This window comes from Gaeumannomyces tritici (assembly GCF_000145635.1).
Source record: "Gaeumannomyces tritici R3-111a-1 unplaced genomic scaffold supercont2.38, whole genome shotgun sequence".
Taxonomy (NCBI): Eukaryota; Fungi; Ascomycota; class Sordariomycetes; order Magnaporthales; family Magnaporthaceae; genus Gaeumannomyces; species Gaeumannomyces tritici.
Genome location: NW_008804582.1, coordinates 1 through 17186, shown reverse-complemented (window position 1 = coordinate 17186; position 17186 = coordinate 1). Strand labels below are relative to the sequence as shown.

General features: G+C 58.7%; 11 protein-coding genes across 11 annotated transcripts; 4 read left to right on the top strand and 7 right to left on the bottom strand.

The window, feature by feature from the left end:
- Window positions 1-49: 49 nt before the first annotated feature.
- GGTG_13714 (hypothetical protein) lies at window positions 50-1458 on the top strand. The gene has a single exon (XM_009231631.1). It carries the CDS (start codon window positions 252-254, stop codon window positions 1041-1043), a length of 792 nt encoding a protein of 263 aa, XP_009229895.1. The 5' UTR covers window positions 50-251; the 3' UTR covers window positions 1044-1458.
- On the bottom strand, window positions 860-3688 carry GGTG_13713 (hypothetical protein). The gene has a single exon (XM_009231630.1). It carries the CDS (start codon window positions 3604-3606, stop codon window positions 1252-1254), a length of 2355 nt encoding a protein of 784 aa, XP_009229894.1. The 5' UTR covers window positions 3607-3688; the 3' UTR covers window positions 860-1251.
- A 446-nt stretch (window positions 3689-4134) lies between these two features.
- GGTG_13712 (alpha-L-arabinofuranosidase axhA-2) lies at window positions 4135-5268 on the bottom strand. The gene has a single exon (XM_009231629.1). The coding sequence runs from the start codon at window positions 5241-5243 to the stop codon at window positions 4152-4154; it is 1092 nt and encodes a 363-aa protein (XP_009229893.1). The 5' UTR covers window positions 5244-5268; the 3' UTR covers window positions 4135-4151.
- A 660-nt stretch (window positions 5269-5928) lies between these two features.
- On the bottom strand, window positions 5929-6294 carry GGTG_13711 (hypothetical protein; the record flags this gene model as incomplete). The annotated part of the gene is made up of 1 exon (XM_009231628.1): window positions 5929-6294. One exon carries the CDS (start codon window positions 6292-6294, stop codon window positions 5929-5931), a length of 366 nt encoding a protein of 121 aa, XP_009229892.1.
- Window positions 6295-7029: 735 nt separating this feature from the next.
- Window positions 7030-8819, bottom strand: GGTG_13710 (hypothetical protein; the record flags this gene model as incomplete). Its single annotated transcript, XM_009231627.1, has 7 exons — window positions 7030-7299; window positions 7353-7746; window positions 7817-7923; window positions 7983-8061; window positions 8301-8341; window positions 8405-8660; window positions 8815-8819. The coding sequence occupies 7 exons, from the start codon at window positions 8817-8819 to the stop codon at window positions 7030-7032; spliced, it is 1152 nt and encodes a 383-aa protein (XP_009229891.1).
- A 115-nt stretch (window positions 8820-8934) lies between these two features.
- Window positions 8935-9245, top strand: GGTG_13709 (hypothetical protein; the record flags this gene model as incomplete). The annotated part of the gene is made up of 2 exons (XM_009231626.1): window positions 8935-9026; window positions 9173-9245. 2 exons carry the CDS (start codon window positions 8935-8937, stop codon window positions 9243-9245), a joined length of 165 nt encoding a protein of 54 aa, XP_009229890.1.
- A 281-nt stretch (window positions 9246-9526) lies between these two features.
- Window positions 9527-9955, bottom strand: GGTG_13708 (hypothetical protein; the record flags this gene model as incomplete). Its single annotated transcript, XM_009231625.1, has 1 exon — window positions 9527-9955. The coding sequence occupies one exon, from the start codon at window positions 9953-9955 to the stop codon at window positions 9527-9529; it is 429 nt and encodes a 142-aa protein (XP_009229889.1).
- Window positions 9956-11593: 1638 nt separating this feature from the next.
- GGTG_13707 (hypothetical protein) lies at window positions 11594-13152 on the bottom strand. The gene is made up of 5 exons (XM_009231624.1): window positions 12931-13152; window positions 12829-12865; window positions 12681-12748; window positions 12228-12604; window positions 11594-12156 (listed from the first exon to the last, which is right to left on the bottom strand). The coding sequence occupies exons 1-5, from the start codon at window positions 13111-13113 to the stop codon at window positions 11691-11693; spliced, it is 1131 nt and encodes a 376-aa protein (XP_009229888.1). The 5' UTR covers window positions 13114-13152; the 3' UTR covers window positions 11594-11690.
- A 9-nt stretch (window positions 13153-13161) lies between these two features.
- GGTG_13706 (hypothetical protein) lies at window positions 13162-13931 on the top strand (the record flags this gene model as incomplete). The annotated part of the gene is made up of 3 exons (XM_009231623.1): window positions 13162-13347; window positions 13423-13478; window positions 13760-13931. 3 exons carry the CDS (start codon window positions 13162-13164, stop codon window positions 13929-13931), a joined length of 414 nt encoding a protein of 137 aa, XP_009229887.1.
- Window positions 13932-16305: 2374 nt separating this feature from the next.
- On the top strand, window positions 16306-16464 carry GGTG_13705 (hypothetical protein; the record flags this gene model as incomplete). Its single annotated transcript, XM_009231622.1, has 1 exon — window positions 16306-16464. The coding sequence occupies one exon, from the start codon at window positions 16306-16308 to the stop codon at window positions 16462-16464; it is 159 nt and encodes a 52-aa protein (XP_009229886.1).
- A 13-nt stretch (window positions 16465-16477) lies between these two features.
- On the bottom strand, window positions 16478-17050 carry GGTG_13704 (hypothetical protein; the record flags this gene model as incomplete). The annotated part of the gene is made up of 2 exons (XM_009231621.1): window positions 16478-16876; window positions 16970-17050. The coding sequence occupies 2 exons, from the start codon at window positions 17048-17050 to the stop codon at window positions 16478-16480; spliced, it is 480 nt and encodes a 159-aa protein (XP_009229885.1).
- Between the last annotated feature and the right edge of the window lie 136 nt (window positions 17051-17186).

Genomic DNA, 17186 nt, shown 5'->3' with positions numbered 1-17186 from the left:
CCGCCTACGCGGGCGCGGCCGGGCTGGACGCGGAGCAGCGCGCCGAGCTGCGGGCCGAGCTGCGCGAGCGCTTCACGTCCGGCGCGCGCACTGTCGGTCCCAACTCGGTGTCGGGGCTCGCGGCGCTGGCCAACGAGCGTATCGAGGACGCCATCGCGCGGGGCCAGTTCCGCGACATACCCCGGGGCAAAGACGCGGCGCCCCGCGACGCGCGCGCCGACAACCCCTTCGTCGACACGACCGAGTACATCATGAACAATATGATCCGCCGCCAGGACATGGTGCCCCCTTGGATCGAGAAGCAGCAGGAGCTGGCCAAGGCGCTGCACGTCTTCCGCGCCCGCCTGCGCAGCGACTGGACGAGGCACGCGGCAAGGTCCATCGCGGGCATGGGCGGGTCGCTAGAGAGGCAGGTCGCGAGGGCCGAGGGGTACGCGGCCGCCGAGGTGCGGTGGAATCCCCGGCGCGGGAAGGTGGGCAAGGAGGCGGCGGCGGCGGCGGCGGTGGCATCGGCGAGCAAGGCTAAGGATCCGGCCATGGCCAAGATGCGCAAGGAGCTGGGCGACGAGGCCGTGCAGGAGGCCCTGGGGGAAGGCCCCACTGTCGGAACCGTGGGTTCGGAGGATGGCAAGGCGGAGCAGGAGCCCGCGGCGGCCTGGACAGCGCCGCACCCCTTCCGGGACCCGGCCTGGGAGGCGGCGGAGAAGGCATACCAGGAGCTCGCGGTGGGCAACCTCAACAGCATCACGCGCTCCTACAACCTCATGGCGCCGGACCTGGCCAAGAAGCCCTACTTCACGCTGCGGCGCGAGCTCGACGCCTGCTTTGCCGACGTCGCGCCGCGGCTGGCCGACACGATCAGGGAGCGCGCGAGGCACCTGCAAAGGCCGCTCCTGGACGGCGGCTCGGGCGGTTCCCAGAGGGGCGTCCTGGCCAGGCTCGGCGGGGAGGAGTGGGAGAGCAAGGCCAAGGTCTACGACTCCAAGTCGCCGCACTACGGGTTTAAGGAGATGTGGCGGGACCTGTTCGCCAGGTGGAGCTGAGATTCTGTCTTTCCGTTGCGAATATCTCTAGCCTAACAGTCCCTGGAACACCCTACTAATCGGCCTTAATCTACCATCACAACATAATACTGATATCCTGTACAACGCCGTTTCCAACAAACATGTCCTGTCAATCTTCCATCCCATCCAACATATGACCGAACCGCAGCATGGCGGGAGGAAAGAACATATGCTTAGGCATGCGCCGTCACTCTCCACTCCCAATGCCAAACTCCCTTTCGTAAAATTGTCTCGCCTGCTTGTTGGCGAAAGCCCCCGTGCTCAGGGCTTCGGAGTTGCCCTCGACCACGAGCCCCCCCAGCGACCTGGCCCGGGACAGCGCAACATACAGCTGGCCCTCTTCGAAAACCCTATCCATGTTGACGATTACGTTTTCCAGTGTCATGCCCTGGGCCTTGTGAACCGTCATGGCCCACGCCGGCATCAGAGGGATCTGCGTGCGGCTGAGGAGCACCTCGCTTGGGCGGCTGTGGGGGCCCCTCTCGATGATGGTGCGGTCCGCGACGATTGTCCGCCTGAGCTTCGGCTCGCCCTTGATCTTGTTCTCGAACTCGACCACGGGCCACCATTCCTTCTCCAGCCCTTCGATAAAGCGGTCGATCTTGGATTCGCGCCGCTTGGCTCCCGTGTTCTCGCCTGTGATTATTTCGAAGCCGCAGATGACGCCTTGGCTGCCGTTGACCAGACCCGCATCGATGTCGAGGTTGGCGAGGAGACAGACGCGCATTCCTTCCCTTAGGAAGAGCTTTTTGTCATATCTGTGCTCCCGGAACTCGTACAAAGTTTCGTGTTCTAGGTCCTCCGCCTTCACTTCCTTCCTTTCCAGATGGAGGAGGCGCTGATGGCGCCGAGATTTTGGGTTGAGGCCGACGATATCGTCAACACATCTGTACATGAACTGCTCTGTGTCTAGGCGGTCGTACTCGCGCTTGTTGATGGCGTCCACCTCCTTGTTTGTGCAGGAGAGCTTCACGGCGTTCTCGGCGCAGCTGGTATTACGTTTCAAAAGTTCCACCTCTTCCTGGCTCATAGGGCTCCCTAGCCTGCATTTCGCAAGAAGACTGAGAAATCCGGGGTCGCTCTGGCGGTGCACATTCTTCAATTGCACGCAGGAGAAATCGCACTCCGCCCATGTGGTGCTCCGAAAGGCCCATTTATCAGCCCGGGAGTAGGCGCGAGGATTCGGGCAGCGCGGTTGGTTTGATGGCGGAGAGCTGTCGTCCGAGTCGTCCGAGTCGTTGGGGCAGGTGAGCACGTCGTGCTTCTTGTGCCATAGGAGGTCCCTTCCGCACTCCATGCAGTACTTGAATGGCTTAACTGGGGGGAGCTGAAGGAAGTCGCCAGTGACAACTACCTGCACACCGCCAAATGGGTCGCTGGACTCGCGTACGGACTTCATAACCTCGCTCATGCGATAGAAGAAGTTGCTGTCCAACATGCTGATCTCGTCTATCACTAAGACCTCTGTCCCCTGCAGCCGCTCCCTCGCGTAATTGTCGCTTCCAGTTATTTCTTTTAGCTCGTCGAGTGGTTTCCGGTCGTCGTCAGGTTTCCAACCCATGTAGCTCCACGTCGTGGTCCCCCCCACATTCAGAGCAGCGATACCTGTTGGGGCGACGATATCGACAATTTTGTGTCTTATTTCTAGTTCTCCGACAAAGGTCTTTAGCACAGCTGACTTGCCGCAGCCCGCTGGCCCTGTGTAGAAGACATTTCGGCCGCCAAGCACTAGTTCAACTAGCCTGGACTGTTCGCGGTTGAGAGTCACCCCGTCGTGCGTTATATAAAGCCTCACTCCGTTTTGCATTATATAGCGGGGGGTCTTCTGGTATGTTGGGTCTGGGTCATCATTATGGATGTCATCGAGGTGCGAAATCGCCAGCTGTGCCAGCTCATCAGCGGTAGTGATCACTTCCTTTAGCAGGGTGACGATCGATCCCGAGGGGTCTAGCGGCGTGTCGCCGTCCATGGTAGTGTCTGATGAATCTTCTGACCCGGGGCAGGGAACGCCAAGCTCTGCCCATATCGGGTCATCGGCAGAAAGGTCGAGGTTGAAAGAGCCAGGCATTTGCGCGACACCAGGCACGTGACGGCTCTTGGGACGGTGCACCAGCGACTCTGCAGCCAGCAAAGGCCCAGCCAAGGGATGGGCTTCGTCCGCGGCGTCTCTGGCGGATAGGGCCGCCCGGCGAGACAGAAGCTTTGCGCCAGCGAGGCCCCGTTGGTGATGTGGATTGCGTTCCACTTCATAGTAGGGTGGCTCCAAGGGTGTTGTGTCCGACGGCGGGTCGCGTCCGCCCGGCGGCGACGAGCTCGCGGATCTGGAATGATGCAGATGCGCCATCTGGCTTCTTTTGGCACGGGTGCTGTTTAACCCCTCGCCATGTGTGTCGTTATCTCGAGGGCGCGCCTTCCATCGCCCTGGACCAGAGCTGAAAAACGCGTGACGCGGGGCTGTGGTGGGGCCGTGCGCTGGCCAGCCCCCAACCCAACCAAGGACAATCTTCGTCCCGACTTTTCCTGGGCGCAAGGGAAAGGGCATGGTGCCGGGAAGTTTGCATGGCTCCCAAATCGGGGCAGGCTAGATCGATGATGGATGGATGTGGAGGGCGAGGAAAGACAAGGCGATGAAAGAGAGGACAAGACGGGCCCCCAGACCCCCCACCTTGAATCATGGCGTGCCCCCACCCTGATATGCCCAAGGAAAGAAAGGGCGACCAGCACCAATATCAAGCTTCTTGCCCAAATGGACCTGAGGCCGTTTTTGTAAAATCTCACGCAGAAACTCGGTGGAAATGGCAGCTGGACCAAAGTTACTATTGTTTACAGCCGACGGACAAACTCAAGCGACACAATGTATTTTTTGGCAAGAATGGCAATTTAAGTGACAACCCAGCAGGTAAAATGCGTCGTAAAATATTTGCAGAGAATCGAAGACAAAACAAAGTTATATACAAACTTTCCTCCCAGATGCCCAAGCCCCTGAGTGGGCCACCTTTTGTACACGACCACCCAGCTCGAACGCACCATCCCGAGAGACTCTCGCGGATCACCAGCCATCACCTCCCACTACCATGGTCGACACGCTTAACGCTGCAGGGTAAGCAGGCCGGGGCGGTAGGGGAGGCGGATGTACTCGCCGCCCGAGTTGGGGGCGCGGCCCTGGTACAGGAACTGCAGGTTGCAGAGGTCGATGGTCATCTTCTCGTCCGGGTCGGAGCGGATCAGCTCGCCGTGGCTGATGTCGTTGGTCCACGTGGCGCCGCTGTTGGCCTTGCCGGCGAAGGGCTTCGACTCGGACGCGGCGTTGGCGGTCCAGGAGCCGCCCAGGCTCGAGGCGGTGAAGGAGCGGAAGTAGCGGCCCTGCCCGCCGATGGCCTCGACGATCATGAGGTAGCGCTGGTTGCCCGAGCCGCCGGCGATGGTGTAGACCTGCACGGCCTCGAACAGGTCGTTGGTCGAGCCCGACATGACCACGGTCGAGCCCGAGCCGAAGTTGCCGGGGAAGTTGGCGTACGGCATCTGCGCCCGGTAGATCTTACCGTTGTCACCCGCGAAGAAGAGGTACATGTTTGTGCCGTCGCCGATGACGGCCTGGTCGATGGGGCCCGTGCCGGACCCGGAGATGCTGCCGGTGAAGAGCGGCTGCACGCCCGACCAGCCGTTGACGTTGGTCGGGTTGCTCGAGGTGCGGTAAGAGAAGGCCGTGGGCCCCCACTGGTAGGCCAGCACCCAGATGTTCTTGGGCCGGAAGAGGAAGAGCGAGGGCGCAACGGTGCCGCTGGGCATGCGCGTCTGCGTCACGCTGTTCATCTGGTTCCAGTTGCTAAAGGTGCCGAGCATGACCGAGCCCCAGCCGCTGCCACCCGTGGTGGCGTAGACGAGGTTCTGCCCGTTGTACGTGGCGTGCGTGAAGTCCTTGAGCGAGGCCGCCCCGTTCTTGGGGTCCGCGAGCGAGCCCGTCGAGGTCCAGCGGTAGGTCGACGGGAGCGAGCACTGCGCGGCCGCCGAGGCCGTGAGCGCGAGGAGCGCGGCGCCTGTCTCGAAGAACCTCATGATGTCGGAGTAGAGGGGTGGACTTTCTGTTTCTTGCTCAGCTGAACACTGGAGTTGAGTGTGCAGAGACTGGGGCGGGCTGGGGGATGGCTGGCCGTGCTCGAAAAGAAAAAACAAATCCATTGAGGGACCGCGGCGCCCCCGGACTTATATACCTCGCCGTGGCTTCTAATTCCACGGTGACATGGCAGCAGCGGCTGTATAGTACACCCCAGCGCTTGGTTGTTTGACCCACCGATCTTGGGCCCTTGTCAACCGAATGCTGGGGTACATCAGATAGCCCGCCACACTATCGCCCCATCCATCTACCGTCAACAGGCACATTCCTGCGATGGCGATGTCTGCCTGGGCCCAAAAAGGCAGTGGTCCGCTAGCTATCCAATGAGGGTCCATCCATGCGTCTCTCATCGCTGGCCGCAATTCTTCCGTCCAATCGCGGAGCCGAGACGTCTTACGGAATAACTGGGATGCCCCCGATGCCTCCTCCCCTCCTGCTTGCGGCTCCCGCCCTCACCCCCTCCTTGGGCGGATCAAGTTTCTCCAGAGCGCGGGGGGCGGGGGAGCAACTACCGGGACCCTGGGGTTACCGGCTGTCGTCCCCATCGAGGTCGTCCGCCCCGCCGGGAATGTTACCCAAAACCAGGTCCGCCACTATTAGGCGTAGAAATCAGCGTTGCCCCCTGGGGACTTCGTTCCCACCTTTTGCGCTTGTCCTCTTGCCTTTTCCCTCCATCGGCCTGCCACCAACGAGCAGGCAGTTAGCCGCCGGGGGTGGGTGGGTGTGCTCCTCTTTCTCCGGTCTGCCGTGTCACCTCGACAGGCCGCGGAGGGTCATCTGCCGAGCGCTTAACCCAACACCGCCTAGTCTTGCTGGCGTCTGTCCACCAATTCGCTGGTTTTGAAACAGCCCACCGCACCAAGCCAGCGATTTTCCGGGGGCCCACAGACGCCTTGCTGCGGGGGGGCCGACGCCGACTCCTGTAGAAAAAAGCAACACCTTCTTCCTGTGTTGCGAGTGGACGATGGTTGACCATCTTTGCACCGCCCAGAAGCTGAGAGTGCCAGGGCACACCAGCCATTGCTTACTCCTGCGCTGTCCTGCCCGATCTCCCGCCTGCCCCTGAACCGAGGCGCCTCGTGGCGACGGAAGATCTGTCCACGACCTCTGATGCATGGACTGATGCCCAGATTATGGACTGATGCCCAGATCATGGACTGATGCGCAGATTAGGCACCTTGGGTCGAGGGCAGGGTCGCATCACCTTGTCGATGGTCGCCTCGTGAACTACCCACCACCAGCTCATTGGCCGCTCCGCTTAACCACTGGGGGAATCAGCTAAGAACGTAGGAGTTTGTCGTTGCATCCCGTCCATGTGTCTGGAGTGGACCATCCGACGACAGTTTGGGAAGAATTACGGAATACCCAGGAGAGCGCTGATTGTAGAAGGATGGAGATATGTGTGCAAGAGCGTGAGCAGAGCATCGGCGGCCCCCTCCTGACACCATGAACTTTGCCGCCTGGGCATGGGATAATTGTGGAAGGGTCCTACCTAGTTTAGCCAGGTGCGGCATTGGAGTTTGCACGTCTTATGCGGCGCCGTTATTGTCCGAAGAAGCACACCCTCGAGACCTGGTGGCGGATAACTTCGGTCATTACAAGACCGAGATCAGTGTACCTATAGAGGCGCTTCCAGCTACGGGGGAGCCGGCCTCTTAAACTGGCACTGGGGCGAATATGCCGATCGGGGGTCTGTTGTTATATTGGAACATTGTAGGCCATGGGGCTACCAAATATTGGAACCTGAGCGCGTCCCACCCTTCTTGTCCAGTTATACAGGTTATGGTCTTCGTGAGGATCGTTCTGGTAGTTTCGTCTCGTTAGCTGCGTTTCGGGCAGGAAAAAGGAACGTCAAGTGGTCGACGTTCCGGGCCAAGTATTCCTGAAGTCTACAATGGTTTTGTAAAGCTCTACATCGCTAGTTTCGCACCAGTGGGAGTCCAAGAGGGACGGGAGCTCCCCCTTGGGGACCCCTGCTATGTCGAGAAACGTTGGCGCAAGGTCCAGACGAGAGCCGACAAGCGTCGACTCCACACCCTGGGGAACCCCAGGGCCTCTGACGACAAAAGGGAGATTGGTGTCCTCGGTAAAAGGCGTCGTTTTGCCGACAGCCATCCTGTGCTGGCCCAGGTGGTACTCGTTGTCGGACGTGAAAACAATTGCGCAGTACGCACGTTAGACGATGGCAGCGGTACGGCAAAGGAGTGGCGGCGCTTACTGTAGGTGTTGTCCAGGGCTCCTTTCTCCTCCAGCTTGCCAAGGACGTCGCTGACCAGCTTATCAACCCCGGCCAGGGCCTGGGCTCGCCGACGATATTCTGCATCGGCCCAGTCCATCTCGGCGTCTCCCATCCTGCTCAGCTCTCGGATCCACCAGACTTGATTCCGCTGAACGTTGTCGGGCGGGCTGAAAGACGGCGTTCTCGGCACCGTGGCGTTAGTGAACAGCTTCTCGTGGCAAGTGCACGGCACCGTGATTTCCGTGCTGTCATCTAAATAAAGCGCCGTTGGCGAGATGAACAGGAAGAAGGGGTCCGACTGAGCAGTCAGCTGCTCCAGGCGATCAAGGCTAGAGGGTCCAAGTTAGCGCTGGCCTGGAAGCACTCGGGTTGGGCATGGTTCTCGTCGTAAACACCTACGCCTTGGCCCGGGTGACATCTGCCTGGTGGTAACCCTTAAAGAACACGGGCGTGCTGCCATACTCGGCCATGAAAACCGAGTTGGGAGTAGTCTGGTACGGCTCGAGCTGCACGGAATTAGATATTGACGGACCGCAAACCCGCCCAACTATAGGCTGCAACCTACCAAGTCGTCGACGTGATCCCAACCTTTGGGAGGTGACGCCCAATTCAACAGGTTGACGCCGTTAGAAACTTGTCCAGATCTGTCACCACGTCAGCAGGAATCCAAAAGCACCAAAAAATAAACTGTGGCTGCCCGAAATTTGCAAATTGGACTCGCACTCGACTCGATACCCAGCCTTCTTCACCTAATGCGGCAGGTAGCTGCTGCCCTCGCCAGAAAGGGTAAACTTCTCATAGTTGCCGCTGTCGAAGAAACGCCGAGTCGGCTGCATGGACGCTCGTCGAGGCAGACACGCATTTCTCCAGCAATAAAACCTACCCAGGAGCAAAAACGTTGGTAGCGTTGGTGTTGTGAGCCGCCTGCCCGCGGAGTAAAGTGACTCTGCTGAGACAGCACTACGCCAAGGTGGTGTGGTGGTTCACAAAGCTGCTTCCCTTGGCCACGAGCTCTGACTGGACGGTTTCCATAAACCGCATGGACCCCAGCCGAGCGTCCTGGTCGTCGCTCATGATGAGGACGATGTTGGGTCTGGCTGCGACAGGGAGGCTCTGCAGGCTGAGCACGAGCATCGCCCCCTGCACCAGCCTCTGCCGCAACAGCCATGGAAGTGCTTGCGATTTTCGATCCGACCGAAACGATCTGGCGAGGGGGAACAGAGGGCGTGAAAGTCGGTGGGGTCTGGGCGCGGTGGGCGTCATGAGTACCCGTTATCGGGCCTTGCCGCCTCGACCGGAGATCCAAGATCGAATGCAACAAGGTTGCACGGGTTAAGCATTGAAAACCCCTCAGCAGTCTTTCGTGGAGCCGCAATGCCAAGGAAATTGGTACATACATCATGTGTGCTAACTGAGCTATCAGCAACCTCTGTCTACTATCCTCCCCTTTCCCCCGTGTCATCTTGTGGTGGCGGAGGCGCCGTCGACAGCAAAAATGGAGGGGGTCCGGCGAACAAATGGCCAGACTTGTCAGGACTGCGGGGCCCCTTGCCAGGGTGGCACGCTTCGTCAAATTAGGAGCAGGAAGCCGACGTGACTCTAGGAAGAGGTAGGGGCCCAAAGCAGGTGCAGTTGCCCCCGGAAGCTATTCGACCGGCTGCTTTCGACTAACACGGATGGAGAAGGCTGTGGGTTGGCTGATGTGGTTCAGCGGTGAAACGGCCTGACTCGACTAACAGGATACCCGATTTATAGGATACCATCAGACAGATGTAGCTGCACCAACGGATGGTATAGCACCAAGTTAAAGCACTTCCCTTCAGATTAGTTTAAACGCAAAGCAGAGCCCTTCCATAGGCTAAGTAGTGTATTAAAGGCTACTGCGCTAACAGTGATTTGCTTCCAAACTATTACATGTGCTGTTATGCGGTATTGATTATGGGTTCCTCGTTGGAGTCGCTGAAACAAGTTTACCAAAGGAGGCCGCTCTGCCTGTACAAGATACTCCTCTTTCTCTTCCTCCTCCCTCAGTAACATGACAGGTTGCACCGCCGCAGTTGGTATGTCGTGGTGGCTAAAACGTGACTTGGCACACCGCCCTCGGGTGATTTAGCACATGGGCACGCCGACGAAGTGCAGGAACCCGTCGATCCCGGTCAGGCCGCAGCTCGCGCTGCAGGGCCCCCTGTGGGCGTTTGCGTCGTCCGGGTTGTAGGGGTAGGTGTCGCCCGTGTAGACGCGGCTGTCGATCTCGAGCCCGATCTGGCAGCCGGGCGCGGCCGTTGGCCCGTGGCCGATGGGGACGAGGTTGCCGTTGCGCTCGCAGAGGCGCACGCCGACAGGCAGCCGGTCGCAGATGTTGTTCATGGTCCGGTCGCCGTACGTGGTCGTCCGGCCGTCGGTGCAGGGCGAGCCGGCGGCGAAGACGACGACGTTGGACCGGGGCCACCCGACTGTCTTGTAGGTGCCCGCGAGGCAGATGTTGCCGGCCTCGGCGGCGCCGGCGAGGAGGGTCGCGAGGACGAGGGTGGCCTTCATTATGGATCGGTGCTGAGGGATGGACTTGCGGGAGGAGAGCGTGCAGTGATGGAGCTGTGAGTTGGCTGTGCGCTGATCTCTGGTCGGAGCGCGATGGCGAGTTAGGCAATTCCTCAAAGTAAGGCTCGCAGCCTTGTTTTTATAGCTGCGGACGGGAACCCTTCGACCGTGATCAATAACAAACGGATAGACCGAGGCCAGACATGTGGATAGGCCAACTGTCATCTACAAAGTAAAGCCAGCCATCTGGATAGGCTGACCATACAGACCTGGCGAGATGTATGGATACTGGAACCAAAAAACTATCGGATGCCAGCCGAGGCCAGCGGTGAGGCGATCGACAACTTGTACGGAAAACTCCACGAAGATCAGAACCGACCAATCGAACGCGAGAAGAAAAAAAATATCGTATGAAATCCTGAAGGCGCGCACGGGGACCGAGACAGTGGAGGCTGCCAACCCCGATATCTGGATCAAAACAAACGGAAGAGCATTTTGCGACTTTGCTGATAGCCGCCTGCGACAGAACATGGCTCGCTCATGCTCGCACAGCGTTTTGCGAGCGAAGGGATTGTGGGGCGCGAGCAGAACTGGTGTTACTTGTAGCCCTGCTCGAATTGGACGTGGGCATGTGATACGAGGCTGGATACCGAGCCGAGAAATCCAGAGAGTGTAAATTCGAGGAAGCCTACTTGGCGTAATTGTCGCCGACGCTTTATACCAGACACGCACGTTAAAGCGATTACATGGACAGATGGTGGGAATGGACTGTTTTCAGTCAAGTGTGTGGCGGAGAGCATCCGGATCTAGGAATACGTCACACGCTATTCCTTGTGAATTGTCACAGCTACACCCTGCAGAACCACACCTCACGAGCTGCTTCCGCGTGATGAATGACATGACTTGAGAGTAGGAGAGTTATCCCGCTAGTCCCCTATCGTAATGTTTGGCCGCCTCCAGGTCTCCGGCATTGCTATCGATTTAGAAAACAACACAGCACTTTCCTCCCGCCATGCCCGAGGCAGGGCAGTATAACTCCCAGCGGCTATGTGCCTGTCGAATACTCGCGTGGGCATCAGACTGCCGCGGATATCCCTTCGGTACAGGCCAGGACAAGATCGCGGGCGTGGGGGGCCACTGATGGCCATCAGGACTCCGCTCCTTGGTCAGGACCCGAGTGTGCCGGTTGATGCCAGGGCCTCAAAAATGAGGCCGTCCCGAAAGCAGAATGCCTAAGCGCCCGGCCGCGGCCTCAGCTAGCGGCGGATCGCGGCCGAGGTGGCCCGGGCCGGGAAAATTATTCCGTGCCCTTGCCTTGGCCTGTGGTCGCAAAAGGCAGTACCACCGGAAAGAGGGGGAGGGATAAGAAGGGCGACCTCTAGTCGCGTTGGATGCTTTTTACTTTGGGTAGGTTCGTCGGGTGGGGGTGTCTGTAGCACGCATATCCGATTCGAAGTTGGGCTGATGCTGGCACGTATTGCAGCGGTAGCGAGGACGACGTCCCTGCGGAGCACACGCAACACATGGCGGCTGGCCTGTGTCAAAACGGCCGTGAGGCGCGCCCTCGTTTGGGAGCGCAAGGTGGGCACAGGCACCCCGGAACATGGCGTATGTCCTGTCGTTTGATCTGCACCTGGGCTTGGCTGGATACACACATGGTATCATATCGATATCACTTGTCGCTAGGCTAGGTCGAAGGGTGCCTCGAATTCCTGGAGTCCAGGTGATCGGGGCCCTAGGCGACAGAAGTCTGCCGGCGCTGCTGCTCTTCGTCCAACCGGAAGTGGGGGTCCGTGCTCTCCCATCGCGACACCGCCGGAAGAGTCTGCTCTCCGTGTTCCTCAGCAGCTCTGCTGCCTGCCCTGGTGGAGCCCCCATAGCTGGCCGCGTGCACCCTGCCCAGTTCCATATCATCGGACACGGTGAGAACTTGGGTGCTGTCGCTGCCCACGGAAAAGGGGTCCATGGGGCGCGGAGGCTTTTGTGCCGGACTTATCCCTGGCGGTGGCTTTGGTTCGCCCCGGGCAAGCCACCGCCATCGACTGAACAATGGTCTGAGCGTAACGATGCACGAGCAGGCAATGCCGACGTTTATCTCGATGACGCCGTATAAACCGCTAGGGACACTATCCCATGTTTTGTCTGTTGAGGTTGTAGACCGCTGGATCACCAGCAGACGCAGGACGGACACGATACTCGCCCTAAGGAGAGGATTCGTTAGCTACCGGCTCCAACAATCCGATATACACCAAAACAAAGGGTATTGACTCACATTGCTCCAAGAGCCAAAACGAAGCCGAGAAGTATTCGTTGCGGCCAGGGGATTGTTAGGTGCCGAAGGATAAAAAAGGGACCGATTAGGATGGCAAAGTCCATAACGATGAAGTATATCTGAGTTGCCGTCATTGAAAGGGTAACGTTGACGCAGACGGCTCCGGGGACGTTTGGCGTCCATATGGCGTAAAAGGGTCTGCAGATGACAAGACTAGTTACGAAGAAGGAAAGAAACCCGCAGACTAGGATGGCAGCAAGAGCATAGCATAAACGCTTCTCGAAATTCATGACACTGATTCGCATGTACTGGAACACGATGGACAGCTTGAGGAGGAAGTGCGCTGCGCTGTAGCTGATGTACACGTAGGGGGTAAACTGCCGAGAGCGCGCCATCAGTTGCTGCGTCGTGGGCATCGCACGAGAGTGTTCGGCTAGAAAGGGATATATGTACCTTGCGAATACGCATCCACTCCTGGGAGCTGACTGTTTCGAAATGTCTTCCAGCGCCATTGGAGAAGGCTAAGGGATGTTAGTTAGCACGAGAGACGAAAGCAGAGTGAACCGAACACCATCAGCCCGAGGCATGTCATGCAGCTTACCTATCACAAGGAAGACAGATAGGATGATGGAGAAGACCTGTAAATGTTGATTAGCAATAGGCTCTGGCCGGAGTCGTAGGTTTCGGGATCAACGACACGCACCATGGCCCCGACGATGGCGTAGTCTTCGACGAAGATCTTCTTGACGAGATAGACCGCTCTTGTGTATATGCGGAGGGCGACAAGCAAGAGCACGATGGAGGGGCATATGATGGTGATGGGGACGCCATCGGTGGCTCGGTCTTCGTTCCAGCGGTAGGCCAAGGCGTCGGTCGAGTTGGACATGGGGGGCAAGCGGCGGGCGTGTGGAGAGCTTTGGATCCGAGCGGCCGGATGTCGTATTGCATCGCGCAGCGATGGGGCAGGCGGAGGGCAGTTTATACTCTGCTAGAAGCGCTGGTCCTGGGCTGCCGCGGCCAGTTTCTTTCAAGGGTGCTCCCGAGGCGGAAATTGGTAGCGAGACGCTACGAGGGGAAGCGGGTGGTCCCAGATTCCGGGGACGAGGAGAAGTGGGATGGGGTGAGAGCAGATTTTAAGGTCGCCGGGCACGGTTTACTAGTAGGCATTCAAGCTGCCATGCTATCCCTCGGATAGCCCATGCCGACCGAGGCCGAGGCTGAGGGATTGCGCACCATTACCAACCCGATGTGGTTCGCTTTTCGGACAGCCCTAGACATGCCTAGGACGGAGTTGAAATGCAGCAGTTGTGTTGCAGGCATAACGCCACATCGATGGTGGCCATCGTCGGTCAAGACGCCTCTCTCTGAGGCTGACGCTGGGCGCGGCTTGAACCAGAATGCCGGTCGCCGAACCCTTGCACACTAGCCCTCACGAGCTGCCTGGATAGGAAAGCGCGTCCGTCGCTGCCCTTGCCCTTTCCATTGTGGCTGAAAGTGCGAGATTAAGACCAGTGTGTACCCCCGGCTGACAGGAGGCACATTGGAGGCGCACCTTCTCTGATCACTAATCTGCGCACCACTTTTGACGTCTGCCATGCCGAGCTACTGCACGTCGAGCTTCTCTCCGTTGCCATTCCTTTGTCCGAGAACTACCTTGGCAGCGCTCAAGATAAGAAAGATCACATGCACTGGGTAAAGGATTGAGGCTCTGGGGAAAAACAGAAAACCCCGGGGCGAAAAGTTGGTGAGAAAGGCCTGGTAGGGGTGCGCGATGACCTCGTCAACAATCAGCCAAGATGTGGGGCCGACACCGATCCTCTAACGTAGTGAAGCGATGAAATGAACCGTTGCAATGCTCGACGACCTAAATTAGGCCATCCTAGCTCCCCGCGAAATAGCGTAGAGTGAACATGAGCACAGGCCAAGCACTGCCTCAGGGTGCCGCGTTGCTCTGGGCCCGGTGGTTCGGGGCAGCGTGGAGGCGGCAGGGATTGTGTGGGTAATGTGTACAGGGGACTAGGATATTAAACGTCAAAAGTGCGGAGCCCTTCAGGGATCTCCAACTACACTTTTTCCCACAGAAAATCCTGCCAAATCAATGTATCGCAGACCCCCCTGGAGGGCTCCGCACTCTTAACGTTTAATATCCTAGTCCCCTGTAGGGCACGTGCGGCTTGGCAGCTCGGTTGAGCTTTCGCGTTCCAGCTCGTTGCACTCGGGGCTGAACTAGCCTCCAATGGTTGACCAATGAGCACGAGCAGGTGCCTCGGAGGCTGTCCCGACTGCAGTGCCCATCACACCCCTTCGCTTCCCTCCTGACTCGTCCCCTTGCCTTTGATGGCGAGGGCGGCCATCGAGATCGGTGGTCCTAGTCGGCCTTCCCCCCACTCTTCTTTGACGGGAACGAGAGTACGAGGGTCAACCGAGATGGACGGACGTCAAGATCTGGGAAACTCCAAAACCTTATGCTGCCGTGGTCTGATGTCAGATGCCACGACCGTGCGATAGCGCAGGAGACGTACTGACAGGTTCGGGACAAGCCGTTGCCGCCGGCTTCGTCAGTCCACAGAGACCGCTGAACTGGGTCTGGCGCGCTAAGATGAGAATCGGGCCTTTGTATGGTCTAGAGCACGGCCGACATTGATGGCGGTCTGCCAACTCAGGTGCTAGCAGGTCAACTTAGACCGAGAGGAGGATCGTCGTCTTCCGAAAACAAAAAAAGAAAAGAAAAGAAAAAAAACTTGAGGAAAGAAAAAAACTCGTGAACGACTTGACCACCTCGGCCAGGCAGATGGAGCGGTGGGCGTCCCCTTCCGCGTCCTCCATTCATTCTCCCTGGCCAGCGATTACATTAGGAGCATCGTCACCCAATCTCTTATCACCACAGGCCCAGCAGGCGACTCGGGTCTTGGGATGAGGTTTGCGCTAACTATGTGTGCCCGACTCCGCGCGCACCACGCCCAGGTGATGGCCATTGTCCTTCGGACAGGGAGAGCCATTGTCCTTCGGATAGCAGAGAGCCATTCCACGATCCATATACCCTCCCGGCGCTCGCCGTCATGTTGGCTGCAATCCTCCTTCACAGTCGACTTTCCTATAAATAAATACTAGATGCCACGCCGCCGGATATAGGTACACACTTTTGGGGGCGCGTGACGAACTCGTCCATGTTAGGTATACAAGTCGTTGCGGTGGCGTAGCTGTTGCTCCAGGTTGAGGCGAGGACAGTGATGAAGGACGTGATAAGAATGGGTGTGTCGGCGCTAACAACTGACGTGCCGGCCGGGCTACTGCTGAGCGTCACGATATTTTGTGTGGCCTGCTTGTCCGATTGGAGTGCACCAACCGAGAACAAAAAACGAGCCACCCAACCAAAATAGGGGCACATTTCAAAAAGCTGTTTATCAACAACAAAAAATAAAAATTAACTGCTATTCCTGTGCAATTTAATGGGCAGTCAAGGCCCCAGGTAATAGATGCTTTTTTAGGCGTAGAATGGTGCTGAGGCATCGCGAATTAGGTTTGTTTTGATTGAGACTGAGCTTTCTGCTATAGAGTTTGTATGGGGGAAGTGGCTCGGTTGTTTTTTTTTTCGGTTGGTGGGGTGTTGCCGGAGTACTGGAGGCGGGGTCGAACCGGGAATCCGTGCTGAGCGTGTAGGTGCAGCGGCGTACTTCCATTTTCGGGCTCTCCCGGGAGCTGACTAATCCCCTTCGCCCGGCTCGCCCTGGGAAGAAAGCGGGGGCAGCCGTTGTGGTTGCACAGCATGGTGGTATCGAGGAATTTGGGTGGTTGAGTGGACGGTTCCCCCCTTCTTGGCGAGACTAGCGATTGTCTCTTACAGGCTGGAAATGTCTCGATAGCATCCACCAGGCAACCATCCACTCCACCGGCTTTTTTTTCCTCCGAACTCTGGAATGCGAGGGCTCTTCCAGTCTTTATGATGCCTTGGATGGGGCACATATATATATCGCGGCCTGGGATGCGCAGCTTGGATGTTGTGGTTTGAGGTGTTACTCCTCGCATGCCACAGCAGGAATCGCAGTGACGCGAGAGCAGACGCCAATCGCAAGACAAAATGGTGCGCTCCTTTGTGCCACTGGCCGTTTGGACCACCCTGCTCGGTGCCGGTTGGACGGTTGCGAAACCTCCCAAGGCGCACACGGACGACAATGCGACCTATGATTACGTGAGGACCACCCTGCTCAGCTCGGTCGAGACTTGGCGCGTTGGCTAACAAACGTCGAACCTCATGGCACGTAGATCATTGTCGGCGGCGGAACAGCGGGCGCGGCCCTAGCCACGCGCCTAAGCCAGGGTCTCCCGAGCGCGTCAATCTTGCTTCTGGAAGCTGGGCCCGCCGAACCGGACGACACGATCAACATCCCCGGGTTCGGAGGCCGCTCCTGGGGCGGCCGGTTCGACTGGAACCTCACCTCGGTCGAACAGGCAGAGCTCGGCGGCCGCAAGATCACCCACCCCCGGGGCCGCATCCTCGGGGGCAGTTCGGCCCTAAACCTGATGGTGTGGGACCACGGCAGCGTCCAGGAGTACGACGCCTGGGAGGAGCTCGGGAACCCGGGCTGGAACTGGGGCTCCATGTACCCGGCCATGCTGCGTGCCCACAACTTCACCAGGTTCCCGGGCACCTACGGCGACGAGGGCGTGGGCTTCGGCGGCCCCGTCCAGACCACCATCCCCCCCACGCAGCCCGAGAGCATGCGGCTCTTCTTCGCCCAGACCTTCAACGCCGCCGGCGTGCCGTCCAACCCCGAGTCGCTCGGCGGCAACCCCATCGGCGCCATGCGCCAGCCCAGAACCATCGACGCCCGCACCTGGACCCGCTCCACCAGCGCGAGCGGCTACCTGCCGCTCGCGGGGCCGAACCTCAAAGTGCAGGCCAACTCGCCCGTCGCCAAGCTGGACCTGCGCCGGCGCGGCGCGGCGGGTCCGCGCGCC